Source organism: Python bivittatus, unplaced genomic scaffold (assembly GCF_059951505.1).
Source record: "Python bivittatus isolate LINGU-HERP-01145 unplaced genomic scaffold, Pbiv_v1 ctg000580_np1212, whole genome shotgun sequence".
NCBI lineage: Eukaryota > Metazoa > Chordata > Lepidosauria > Squamata > Pythonidae > Python > Python bivittatus.
In genome coordinates, this window is record NW_028277087.1 from 1,399,858 (window position 1) to 1,413,255 (window position 13,398).

At 48.4% G+C, this 13,398-nt stretch overlaps 1 protein-coding gene across 1 annotated transcript in view; it reads right to left on the reverse strand.

The window, feature by feature from the left end:
• Positions 1-933: 933 nt before the first annotated feature.
• The window catches only part of SHD (Src homology 2 domain containing transforming protein D), a 39,938-nt gene continuing 27,473 nt past the window's right edge, over positions 934-13,398 (reverse strand). Inside the window, exons 7-8 of the mRNA XM_088149916.1 lie at positions 8,069-8,188; positions 934-1,368 (exon numbers count right to left, since the gene is read on the reverse strand). Of these exons, the coding sequence (XP_088006042.1) occupies positions 1,182-1,368; positions 8,069-8,188 (307 nt within the window). The 3' untranslated portion in view covers positions 934-1,181. The remainder of the gene's footprint in view (positions 1,369-8,068; positions 8,189-13,398) is intronic.

Sequence of the window (13,398 nt, forward strand, 5' to 3'; positions counted from 1 at the left end):
AGGTGACATGGGAGCACCGCAATATTTAGCAAGGAAAAAAAACTGTACTGAGAGCCTCACTCCTTCCGGTTCCATTTCTGGAGAAGGACCAGAAGAACCAGAATTGTCCCTCAAGGTCAGTTTCTCTTCCCGTCACGTGCGGGTCAACAGACCTCATGAAAAGTGATGAAGAAAAGCAGTCAATGGGGAGATTTGAGCAAGCTCAGCCCCAGGGTAGACCTTGCAAATATACAGTAGATGAAAGTTTTGTCCTATTTCCCCCCACCCCCCCAAGGCCCCCAGCCTTACGTTGCTGGTCAGAAGAGGGACGCTCCCCTCTCCTCTCACTTTCTTGCATAGGCAAACCATCCTCAAATCGCTTAGCACGGAGCAAAGGAGGAAAATGTCGGGCAGGGGAAGAGAGCACAGAGGACCGGTCCTCAGCCTGTCAAAGAATTCAGAAGAGCCATTCGATAGGAAGGAGGATTTTGAATGCCCACCAGTCTTAGAGCAACATTCGGCCAGGAAATGCACGCTCTTTCTCCAAGGCAGAATTCAGGCAGAGGGTAGCCGGGCTGCAGAGCTGAATCCAGAAATAAAATAGGAACCCCATGACAGTACGATCGTGGCTCCTGCCTGACCACTTGGGTCCAGCTTGGCCCGTTAGAAATTGCAATGTAGAGGGTCTCCTGGGGAGGGGGAATAGATAACCACACCGCAGATTTGATCCTCTGAACCATTCCAGAGCCCTTTGCAAACACCCTGGTTCTTTGCTATGTCCTTCCAACCACATCAGCTCCAGTGTTTCTCAACCTTGGCAACATTAAGACGTCTGGAATTCCCCAGCCAGCATGTGTGGACTTCAACTCCCAGAACTCCCCAGCCAGCCATGCTGGCTGGGGAATTCTGGGAGTTGAAGTCCACTTGTCTTAACGTAGTCATGGTTGAGAATCACTGAGCTAGCCTTTCCAGATTTCCAGTGAGCTACAGGAAGAACAGGAAATTACCGCATGGCACCATTATTGCTTGAAAACAGGAGAGGAAGAGCGGGGCGGCCTCTCTCCGGTGTGAGAAATTCCCATCCAAAGGGGAGAGATTGTCTGCTAGTCCCCCAGCCCGCAAGACACCTTCTCCGGTCGGGACAATGACCAGGGCTGATTCTTTGGATCCAGAGCAACTTCGTGGCCTCCACCCAGCTGGCACTACAGCGTCTGAACCGCCACCGGGTACAGCAAAGAAAGATGTTCGGCCCCCTTGATGGGCAGTTCTTGGGCCGTGTAGTGATGGATGACCTCTGGGACGCTGTCGAAAGGGGCGCTGTTTTGGCCCAGAATGTACTTGTTGTCCTTCGTTCGGGTGAACTTCATGTGCATGAAACTTTGGCTGCTCCTGTGGAAGAAAGGAGGGCATAAATCAGGTTTTGTAAGCCTCCCCAGGTGCGGGTTTGCTTTTGATCTGAAGTCCCTAAGATCACAGATGTCACGCCTCAGAGAGGAGCACAGCTTTCAGGATCAACCAGCAGAGGTGGGGATGAATCACAGAAGATCATCCTCCCCGTCTAAGAGCAAGACCACCTGCAGGTGATCTCCCATCACTGTGATTCTGGCATCGCCCACAAAATACATTCTCACCTGGCACAATCTCCCTGCATGTGTTTCGTACAAGCCTTAAAACTTCCCCAGTTTAACCCCTGCTTCCCCTTGGATACCACATCCCAGATTGGTAACCTCCCCGGGGAAGAGACCGATTTTCTTACAGGGTTTAGAATGCCATGCAGGCAAACAACGCTGGGTTCAACAGACTGGAGCCAAAACCCTTTGAAAGGAGCTTTAAGGAGAGGGGTTTGAGACATTCCCTAACTTTAAACCCTCCTTAGAAAGAAGTTCCCGAATCTGGAGGGGGGCAGAGAAGAAAAGAAACAGCAGTGATGCAATTTCGCAGCTTTAGAAACTGGACACAACTCCTTCCCCACTTTCAATGGCATTACAGGTGATCCTCGTTTAGCAACTGCCTCGTTTAGTGACTGTTCACAGTTACGACGGTCATGAAAAAAAAACTTTGCCACCCATCCTCGCCTTGACGACCTTCGCAGGTCTGTGAAGCAAAGGAACGCTGAAGTCAGATCATAAGCACAGTCACAGTTTCACTTAGCGACCGCTTCGCTTAACCCGAGTGGCCAGTCCCCATTGTGATTGCTAAACAAGGATGACTTATGCTATTTTATTGATTTCAAAACATGGGAAGCCAAGCCTGCTGTGTCCGGATGGTGGTATGGCAGTTCCTGCTTGTTCAGCTGGGTGGGAAGTCTATGAGCTGTTTACCCAAAGTTCTGCCTTATTGGCATTCTAACTCTGGATGACCAATAGCCCTCCTCCCCCACCAGCCATGCAGGATAAATCAGCTTGATGGAGAAATGTCAGGAGCCTGATTTCTAGCAACAGTGTCCAGAAGAGACAGGGCTTCCATTGCAACACTACACCTACCATTTGCAGGTCTCGAAACCCCCTCCCCCTCATTCCCCTGCAAGGGACGGAAAGCTCCCTTGTGCCTCTGGGTTGCTCCCACGATCCATTACTCTCACGCTGACACTTCTCCTGATGTGCATCCAGAGTGGTGTGCATGAGATGGGGACAGGCCGGGTTTTTGTTTTAATCTGGGAGCTGTGCCTGAAAAAGCAGCTGAAGCTGCATTGGGACATCATGGAGAACTGGATTTGGGAAGCCTTCTTTTGCAGGGTGCAGCCAAGGGGATCAAGGAACAAAATGGGCGGGTTGAGACTTGCAAAGCCTTAATGGGCTGGTTTTGCTTTGTTTTAGGCAAAAGAGAGAAAGTGGGAAAATGGGAAAAAGAAACCGTCTTCTGCAGGCCGTCCATCTCTTTGAGCTTCTGGCTCTGGGCAACGGAGACCACATATACTGTTGTGGCTTTTTCAAGGATCTCAAGAAGACTTTGATCAGTGTTTCTCAATCTCAGCTGCATTAAGATGGGTGGACTTCAACATGCTGGCTGGGGGAATTCTGGGAGTTGAAGTCCACCCATCTTAATGCAGCTGAGTGAGAAACACTGATTTAGGTGACCCTCATTAGGGTCCTCCCTTCTGCAGGCTCGAGATTCCCCATTCCCTCAAATCCCAAATGCCAAGGCCTCTCTCTCATCCATCCATCCATCCATCCATCCATCCATCCATCCATCCATCCATCAATGTATGGGGTCATCCAACTGACTAGCACCTCTTCATCTTCCCCGCTTTTTCCTGAACCTGCTCCAATTTCTCAAAGATCTTTTTAAAAACTACAACGCCCAGAATCAAGATGACATCACCAGACGAGGCCAGCAGGTACTATTCGTTCCCTAGACCTGAAAACTCAAAAATGCATTCGCCTTTTCTATGGCCTCTTCTCACCGATGTCTCCTTTTGGCATCATTATCCAGCTGCCTCTGATTTTTCTATCCTTTTCTATCCTCCCAAAGTGGCTCCTCCCAAATATAAAGCGGCAGAAAAAAATATCTACCCTCCCCCAGGGCACAGCCCCCTTCTCCCAAAACTGGAGACTGTGGAGTCCTGGGGGTTCTCTGAGCTGGGTTGTTTTCTTGCAGACGTTTTGTTACCCGACTAGGTAGCATCATCAGTGCGAGGGAGTGTGGGGTTTGCTCCCTGTTTATATACAGTCACTTGCCCTGCCAGTGTTGATAGGGATGTGGTTTTCCCCTTGGCAGTTCCTTGACTAGGGTACTGTTTTCTGCTTGATCGTTTGTCTGGTGTCAATCCCTGCTTATCTGGGTGTTGGTTGCTGGAGTCCTTGGTGCTCTCTGAGCTTGGCTGTTTGCTTGGAGACAGAACATCATCAGTGCGAGGGAGTGTGGGGTTTGCTCCCTGCTTATATACAGTAGCTTGCCCTGTCAGTGTTGGTGGGGTGTAGTTTTCCCCTTGGTAGTTCCTTGATTGGGATATTGTTTTCTGCTTGGTTGTTTGTCTGGTGTCAATCCCTGCTTATCTGGGTGCTGGTTGCTGGAGAGGAGGCGTTCTGGTCTTTTCACTTCCTTCTTAGCTTGTTATTGTCTCTTGTGAATTGGGTGTAAATGAGGTTTCTCTCTATGTGGCGATAGACTATGTGGAACTGGAGACTGCTCCTATTTCATAAAATAAGGATAGATTTAGGCACTGATTCTCTTCTCTGGCAGAATCGCTGGTCAACCGTCTCTAATTCCACCGCTGAAGGAAGACATTTCTCTTTGCCGGAAGGAAAAACGGTTGTAATTTCACGGGTCTGACTGAGCAGAAAAGAGAACAAAAGGCCACGCCACGGCAGCCGACGACACGGCGCGGTGTGATCAAAGTGCTGGCGGCCCCCCGAGAGGAAGGGGGGCAGCGTGACCCTGGGGGTGCAGCTTTGACCTTCTCGACACAGATTATACCTCTCCTGTCAATTTGTATTTTCTTTCTTCCTGTCCTGGCACACGGGGACGTAACGAGATGGAAGCCGCCCAGGCATGTAATCGCAGCAGAGGAGAATTTGGCTGGAGAGGCCTCCGCCACTCGAGGATGCAGGAAGCTTTCATGCTTGCAAAGTCTGATTTGAACAGGCCTGATTGGCATCTCCTGGCTCCCCACAACCCACCCACATCCCCTTCCCCAAGTGTCACAGGAAGGTTCCCCCGGCTGCGTATCAAATCCGTTTAAGCATTGTGCGTTTTGCAGAAGAAATCTACTTAGAAATGTATATCAGAATGAGATTTCCAGGCTGGGGAGAGAAATAGGTATGAAACACACGGTGATGAATGCTGGCGGGGGGGACAGCTAGATGACAAATGGAATAATAATGAGGAGGAAGAGGAAGGAAAAGAAGAAGGTGGGGGAAGGTTGGTGGCTCGAACCTTGCAAATATCACTGGACCACTGTGGGGGACTTGATGGTTTTTCTTCCTAAATTAGAGGAGTTGACTTAAATTATGCAGCTATGAGAAAAGTATTTTAGAATTATAGATCTGAAGGGGCCTAAGAGGTCATCTAAACCAACGGTCTGCTTCATGCAGGTTCCACTACAGCAGTGCTTCTCAACCTTGGCAACTTTAAGACGTGTGGACTTCAACTCCCAGAATTCCCCAGCCAGCAAAGTCCACACGTCTTAAAGTTGCCAAGGTTGAGAAGCACTGCACTACAGTATTGCTGGCAGATGACCATCCAGCCTCAGTCCAAAAGTCTGTAGGAAAGGAGAACAAAGCCCATCATGTGGCAGCCATGAAAAAAAAGCTTTAAAGTCTCTTCTCTACTTGCTAAATGGCGCCCATGTTGGTTGATTAATTGATTATGTGCCATCAAGTTGGTGTTGATTCATAGCGACCATATAGATTTTCTCCAGGACAATCTGTCCCCAACATGGTCCTTCAGATTTTCCAAGTGTGCACCCATCCTCCCTGTAACTAAGTCCATCTCCCTTGGTGATGGTCATCCTCTTCTTCTCTTTCCTTCCACCTTTCCCAGCATTATGGACTTCTCTGGACAGCTGGGTCTTCATGTTGATTGATTGACTGATTATGTGACATCAAGTTGGTGGTGATTCTTAGAGGTCCCATAGTTCGAACTCCTCCAGGAGGATCTCCCCCTACCTGGTCCTTCAGATCTTCCAAGGGTACCCTCATTGCCACTGTAACTGAGTCCACCCACCTTCTGCTGGTCATCCTCTTCTTCTCTTTCCTTCCACCTTTCCCAGCATTATGGACTTCTTCAGAGAGCTGGGTCTTCATGTTGACTGATTGACTGATTGATTATGTGACATCAAGTTGGTGGTGATTCTTAGAGGTCCCATAGATAGAACTTCTCCAGGATCATCCGTCCCAATGTAGCCCTTCAGGTCTTGTTGTAACTGAGTCCCTCTACCCCGCTGGTGGTGGTGGTGGTGGTGGTGGTCCTCCTCCTCCTCCTCTTCCTCTTCCTCTACCTTTCTCAGCATCAGACCCTTCTCCAAAGAACTGGGTCTTTGCATCATGTGTCCAACACAGAATAATCTGAGCCTGATCATTGGTGCCACCCCGAGTGAGAACTCTGGATTGATCTGCTCTCACCCGCAGGGCATGTCTGAGCTTCCAGGCTTATTGAGCCAGGCCATATACTCTACAGAAGTCACCCCCCCCTTACTAATCTCTTCAGAGTTACTGCTCTGTTCTCCGAGTGCAAAGCTGATGAAGGATAAAAGTATTCCCAAGTCCACCAAAGTCTCCTGGGGATGCACCAGCTGGTTTCCTACAACATATTATACTAAGCAAAAGAGTTGGGCAGTTTGGGGGGGTCAGTCAAGGGTGGGAACTCAGCCCTTGTCTTCTTGTGTGATGCGAACTAAGTCATTGCATTAGACCAGGACAGTGTTCCTCAACCTTGGCCACTTGAAGATGGGTGGACTTCAACTCCCAGAATTCCCCAGCCAGCCTGGCTGGCTGGGGAATTCTGGGAGTTGAAGTCCACCCATCTTCAAGTGGCCAAGGTTGAGGAACACTGGACCAGGATGTGGTTTATTGAGGCAGGGCTAATTTTTTTGTTAATCCAGCCAAACCCCAGCAGGGAGAGCAAACCCCAGCCAAACCTTCACAGCATTTGCAAATTCTGGCACGGAGCTGGGAATGTAAAGAAATTAGTTCTAAAACAATTTGCTATGTAATAAAGCGGCCAACTATTTTTTTTGTTTGTTTTGCCATAGTCTTTTGCTTTCCATTCCTCTGAAAAAATACTTATCTGAAATTCAAACAAGAGAGGGCAATTCAGTTCAAATCATTCTTTCCAGCAGTCCCCATAGGAGGCACTTCTGTTTTCTTCTGTGTAATGAAGGAATGTGTGTGCAAGCGTGTTTGTGATGTACTCTCCAGCTGCATCAGTGTGTATTTGCACAGGTGTGTGCACTGGGAAGTCCGGGGCAGGCTCCCTGCACTCTCCTCTGGGTCACATGACCAGGAAGGAGGAGGGAGGGGCTTAGAATGGAGCAGTCAGCAGCACTCTGAGCCGCTGCCCGAGTTCTCCCCAGTCAGGATCCGGGGAGGGGGATTTTTTCTGGATTTTTTTTCTCCGCAGCCCCTGGCCGGATCTGGCCCACTTTTGAAAGCAACCTTCCTTCTGCCAGCTTCTCCCAGCACACCAAATTGGGTCCCGTTCCGTTCAGTTTCCAGAGAGTTATCCTGCCGACGGGCAGATGGATGGAATCCTGACCCCTCTGCATAATTTCTTTCCCACGTTCTGTTAGGTTGGAAACAGTAAAAAACAGGCATCCTTTCCCCTCTCTGCAACAGACCACGGTTTGAACCGGCTGTCTGATTAGAAACATCCATATTGCGACATCCCCCTTGCAATTACTTTGGGGTGGAGAGCTTTGGTGATCATCAGGGGCGTCTGCAGGGGAAGGCAGTCAAAAAAGTCAAGATGATATATTAAAGGACTGCAGGTAGCCCTCACTTAACGGCCACACATTTAGTGACCGTTCAAAGTTACAACAGTGCTGAACAAAGGGACTTACAACCAGTCCTCACACTTACAACTGTCACAGCATTCCCGTGATCACATGATCGTGACCCAGGCACTTGGCAACCAGCTCGGACTTACGTCCTGCAGCATCCTAGGGTCCCATGATTGCCATTTGCAACCTTCCCAGCTGGTTTCCAGCAAGCAAAATCAGTGGGGAATCGCGTGATTTGCTTAACTATCACATGATTCACTTCATGGCCACAGTGATGTGCTTAATGACCGCTGCAAAAAAGGTCATAAGATTGGGTGCGATTTGCTTAACAACTGACCCGCTTAACAACGAATTTTCTGGTCTGTAATTTTGTATTAGTACTGCACGGTTCCTTTTTCCCCTTCAGTTTTAATTCACTTTAAACACTAGCATGCATCTGTTTCTTTTTTTGACTGAAGAATCACTATTGCATATTTTCTCCTGTATGTTATATTTTGGTTGTTGTGTTTCACCCCAAAAAGGAAAAAAAAATCAAAGGTAAGCATGTTTTGCAGACACAGCTGTAAATGTGCACTTCCCAGAAAGGATCAACAGAGAGAGGAGAAACAGAACAGGACCCTGGGGAGTGGGGAGGGGACGACGCCCCCTTACCTGAGCGAGAGGGAATATTCATTGCGGCTGGTCTTGCTGTTCCGAACCAAGTAGCTGCCTTCTCTGCACAGCGTCAAGAGTGTCTCGGCTTCAGCTCTGCTGATGGGGCCATGAAACCACCTGGAGGGGGGCACAGGACGCCAGAGTCACCCTGGCACATCTGTCCCACCTCCCCTTGCTTTTCCAGTCCAGCCTTCCTCCGGTGCTCTCCTCCAGGTGGGTGTGTTGCAAACCCAGCACAACCTGGGGAGCACCGGGTTGGAGAAGACTGAACCAGCCCACTCGCCTAGTGCTGCTGCTCCTCCTCTGGCTTAAACACCACCGTTCAACATCGGAGGTAGACTGTGCCACGTGGCAAAGCTTACTCTCTATGCACTCTGGTTGGTTTGAACATCATCTTCCTGCTCCACAGCCAAAGCCCAACTCTGCCCTATGCTAAACGGCGGGTGGGTTAGCTCCCAGACGGATAAAGATGCAGGAGAACCAGCTGCGAGATCCCTGTGAGTTTGCCAGATCTCAGGAATGATGCTAGGGGGGAAAAAATCAGAAAGTCTCCTTCCGAACGTATACCAGGATCTATTGGTTGCAAATGCAAAATGCTTCCGTTGCTGGAATTCTCGCAACACCATTCCCTTTCATCTCAATAAATCTTGTTAAAGAAAACCCTGGAAAAACCGGGCTCGGAAAGAATCACTTTTGGTTTTAGGCAGCTGCCAAAAAGCCTGATAAATGGGATGTGGTTATTTCTGTACATCAGCATGGTGGAAGCCATACTGGGGACAGAGTTGCCCTACAGGTCAAAGTGGGCTGGGATCCCATTAACCTTTCTTTCAACAAATCTAGTTAAAGAGAACTAGGTTCAGAAAAGAACTACTTTCACTTTGAGCCAGCTGCCAAACAGACAGACAACGGGGTTCAGATCAGTGGAAAATGGGGTGCTTGTTTCATCTGGGAATCTGAGCCTGTTTGGTTAGCTTCTGGCTCCTGTCTGATGCACATCTGTAATAGGGGTTAAGTGATTAAATGACTTTAGTGAGTCATTTAGCACGCCCACTATATGATTTAAAAAATAATCTGCACCAGTGTTTCTCAACCTTGGGAACTTTAAGAGGTGTAGACTTCAACTCCCAGGATTCCCCAGCCAGGCATGCTGGCTAGGGAATTCTGGGAGTTGAAGTCCACACCTCTTCAAGTTCCCAAGGTTGAGAAACACTGATCTACACATTATAAAGGCCCACTGTAGTGTGGTGGTTAAGGTGTTGGGCTGAAACCAGGGAGAAACAGGTTCCACTCCTCCTCATCCGTGCAAGCTCACTGGGTGATGTTGCCCAGTCAGTTTCTCAGCCCAACCTACCTTACAGGGTTGTTGTTATGGAAAAAAATAGGAACACTGTGTATACCACCTTTCGCTCATGAATGAAAGGCAGGATATAAAATCTAATAAATAATAATATTAGTGCCCAAGCAAAAATGTATTAAACATAGTGTTGTAAGCTAAATCTGAAAGAGGAAGAAGCCTTCTGTGTTGTTCCTTTACGACAGCCTTGCAATCTAGGTTCAATTGTCATCACTAATATTCATATTATTCCTGGTTCTTATAGCAACTTGTCTAGGTGGTTCGTAAAAGAAAAAAAACATGCTTTGATTGTATCAAATGATTATAGTAATGACAAACTCTCTATTCCAACTCCTGTTTGAACCACTTCCCTTCAGCCTGGCACGTTTCCCAGCACGATAAAGTGACCATTTATTTACACCTGTTCACACACCAAGTTCCCGATAATTTGGTCAATAGCCTCTAATGAGAAAAATCACTGGGACAAAAAATAATTAAAACATCAACAATTTGTGGCAAACAGGACACCAATAATAATTACTTTTGAACTGTCAATATACGTCATGGAATAATATCTATTGAATTTTGCTGGAGAGAAGAACGAGAAACGGAAGGGGAAAAAAGGGAAAAAAATGAATGGGCTTTGCTCGGGAAAATCTGATCCGAGAGAGGATGTCAAAAAGTCAAAATGTCACTCGTGACTGTGCAATGGGAAGCCCGCCTCTTTTTCTATGTGGTGATGGGTGTAAAAAGGTGCATCACACCATGGTGGCCATCTTGACTTTTTTGCCCCCCTCATGGATGTCCTGCTTAGTTCCAATTTTGGTGGATTATATCTCCATGCAACAGCCATTATTCATTGTAAAACTGCTTCCTAAAACATAGTTGGAAAGGCAAGTTCCACCCTTATTTTGTTCTTATCCACTAGAAATATATCTTGGCTTTTTTGGGGGGGGGGGTGAAAAGGCACACAGAGGTCTCCCCTCCTTTAGCCCCACAACCACCCAGTAAGCTTCCATGGCTGAGTGCAGAACTGAATCTGGAGTTTCCTGATCCTCATTCAGGATGCAAGGAGATTTTTAGCATCAAACAAGGTTTCTCAGCCTCAGCAACTTTAAGAGGTGTGGACTTCAACTCCCAGGATTCCCCAGCCAGCATGGCTGGCTGGGGAATCCTGGGAGTTGAAGTCCACACCTCTTAAAGTTGCTGAGGTTGAAATCTCTTGCCCATCCACTTCCTTTCACTTGCTGAACAGGAACCGGGGCAGCCCCAGAATTTTTTAAATAAAAACCGAGGATGGAGGGAGTCAAATTTGGCAATGCCATCCTTTAAGGGCAGCTGAATGGGCTCCTCCTTCTCCCTCCCCGGGCGGGTACCAAAGTCACCCTGAGAGTTGGAGAAACCTTCATCCCATTAGCAGGGAAGAGGAAGGGAGAGGCCTCTGGAGGGCAGCCACGGGGGTCTCCCCCTTGGGGTTGTTGACCCTCAAGCCAGGGAGGACGTGAATCGGTTGGCAAGAAGACCCCCGCAAGATCTCTGTGGAACTCCAAAGCTCATCCTCTGCGGCTTTTGTTCTACTTTACTTAAGTTGGGGAGAAAAAGTCATTTTTTCTCCTCCTTCGCTACCCCATGCATCTGGACTCTCCCCTGTAGACTTCACGCCCTTCCAGATTCTGCTGACTTGTTTCTTTACCTTCTTCTTTGCTTCATAGATTTCCTGCTAACTTAAACAATGTCATTTGCGCTCCCTTGCTCTCTTTATTCCTGGACAGGCCACTGCATTTCTGGGAACAATTTCTAAATGCACAATTTTACCTATGCAGTATTTGGTTAAAGATCCTAGCTTCACTACATAATTTGGAATTTACATTAAACAAGGACATGGGTCTATAAGATACACACAGTTGTGGGTTTTAATCTTAGATCTTTGCCAGGAGATTATCCCCCCGTTGCCCCAGATTACCTATGGATAACCCTGGGATCAAAATATTTTTAAATCCTTCCTAGAATTCTCCAAAGAGCCCATCTAGATAGGGCGATGTTTCATGTAAAACCTTAAAAACTTCAATTATTTAAGCCTTGTTGTAGAGGACCACAGAGGTGTAATGGGATGTAGGAATAACCTTGAGGGACAGGAGGAAGAGCCTCAACCCAAACAACCGTCAGATAAAAGAAATTGGAGTCCGGGGCAGGATTGTAATTTGAGAAGGCATCTCAGACTTGACCCTCCCTCGTTCTCATGAAGATAATGGGAGTGGGAGGAGAAGCATATTGAGACCTGCAAGATTCTGTTACTGCAACCTTATAATAAAAGGAGTACTAGCATTCATAACGTTGGTTTTCTAGTCTGGTCTACCTCGCAGGGCTGACAAGAGGTGACTTTGGAGAAGCAATGCTGCAGTTAGCAAAACATGAACTTAGCCCAGGAAAACAGGAAAGGGTGAGAAGGAAACTCAAGATTGCCTCGCCTTGATTCTCTTTGGTATAAGGGAAACACAAAAGGAAACACGGTCAGGCTCTCAAGATCCTGTTATTGCAGCCTCTGTCATAAAGTAGAATTCCAGTACTTCTTGTGGGGTTTGTTTCCTGATCTGGCCTACCTCAAAGGGCTGACGTTTGCTAAAGATGCACCCAACTATTGGGTATCTTCTGTTGACAGTTCATTTCTTTTGATACGATTGAAAGTGGTTTACCTCTAAGGCTCTTCACAGGTCAGGACCTTGGATTGTTTTCTCCAAGGGAGTCTGATCATCCTGTGCAGATGATCTGGGAAGAGGTGCTGGGGTCCCTACCCCACCCGCCCCTGTCCCAGAAGGGAAGGGAAGGGAAGGGAAGGGAAGGGAAGGGAAGGGAAGGGAAGGAAGGAAGGAAGGAAGGAAGGAAGGGAAAGAAGGGGAGGCAGGGAGGGAGGAGGGAAGGAAGGAAGGAAGGAAGGAGGGAAAGAAGGAGGGAAGCACGTAAGGAAGGAAGATGATGGAAAGGGGAAAGGGAAGGGGGAAGGGAAGGGAAGGGAAGGAAGGAAGGGAAGGGAAGGGAAGGGAAGGGAAGGGAAAAAGAAGGGGAGGGAGGGAGGAAGGAGGGAAGGAAGGAGGGAAGGAGGGAAGGAAGGAAGATGATGGAAAGGGTAAAGGGAAGGGGGAAGGGGGAAGGGGGAAGGGGAAGGGGGAAGGGGAAGGGAAAGAAGGGAGGGAGGGAGGAAGGAAGGAAGGAAGGAGGGAAGGAAGGAAGATGATGGAAAGGGGAAAGGGAAGGGGGAAGGGGGAAGGGGGAAGGGGGAAGGGGGAAGGGGGAAGGGGGAAGGGGAAGGGGGAAGGGGGAAGGGGAAGGGGAAGGGGAAGGGAAGGGAAGGGAAGGGAAAAGAAGGGGAGGTAGGGAGGAAGGAAGGACGGAAGGAAGGAGGGAAGGAGGGAAGGAAGGAAGATGATGGAAAGGGTAAAGGGAAGGGTGAAGGGGGAAGGGGGAAGGGGAAGGGGGAAGGGAAGGGAAAGAAGGGGAGGGAGGGAGGGAGGAAGGAAGGAAGGAAGGAGGGAAGGAGGGAAGGAGGGAAGGAGGGAAGGAGGGAAGGAGGAAAGGAGGGAAGGAAGGAAGATGATGGAAAGGGGAAAGGGAAGGGAAGGGAAGGGAAGGGAAGGGAAGGGAAGGGAAGGGAAGGGAAGGGAAGGGAAGGGAAGGGAAGGGAAAGGAAGGGAAGGGAAGGGAAGGGAAGGGAAGGGAAGGGAAAGAAGGGGAGGGAGGGAGAGAGGGAGGAAGGAGGGAAGGAAGGAGGGAAAGAAGGAGGGAAGGAGGGAAGGAAGGAAGATGATGGAAAGGGGAAAGGGAAGGGGGAAGGGGGAAGGGAAGGGAAGGGAAGGCTAAAAGCCACATACTGTAGAAGAATCCTTGATGAATTTGGGCATTTTATACAAAGAAAATGGACGTAGGAAATAATAACATTAAATTAAACTTGAAGTCAGCAATAAAAATAATAATAAACAATCAACGTGAATTAAATAAA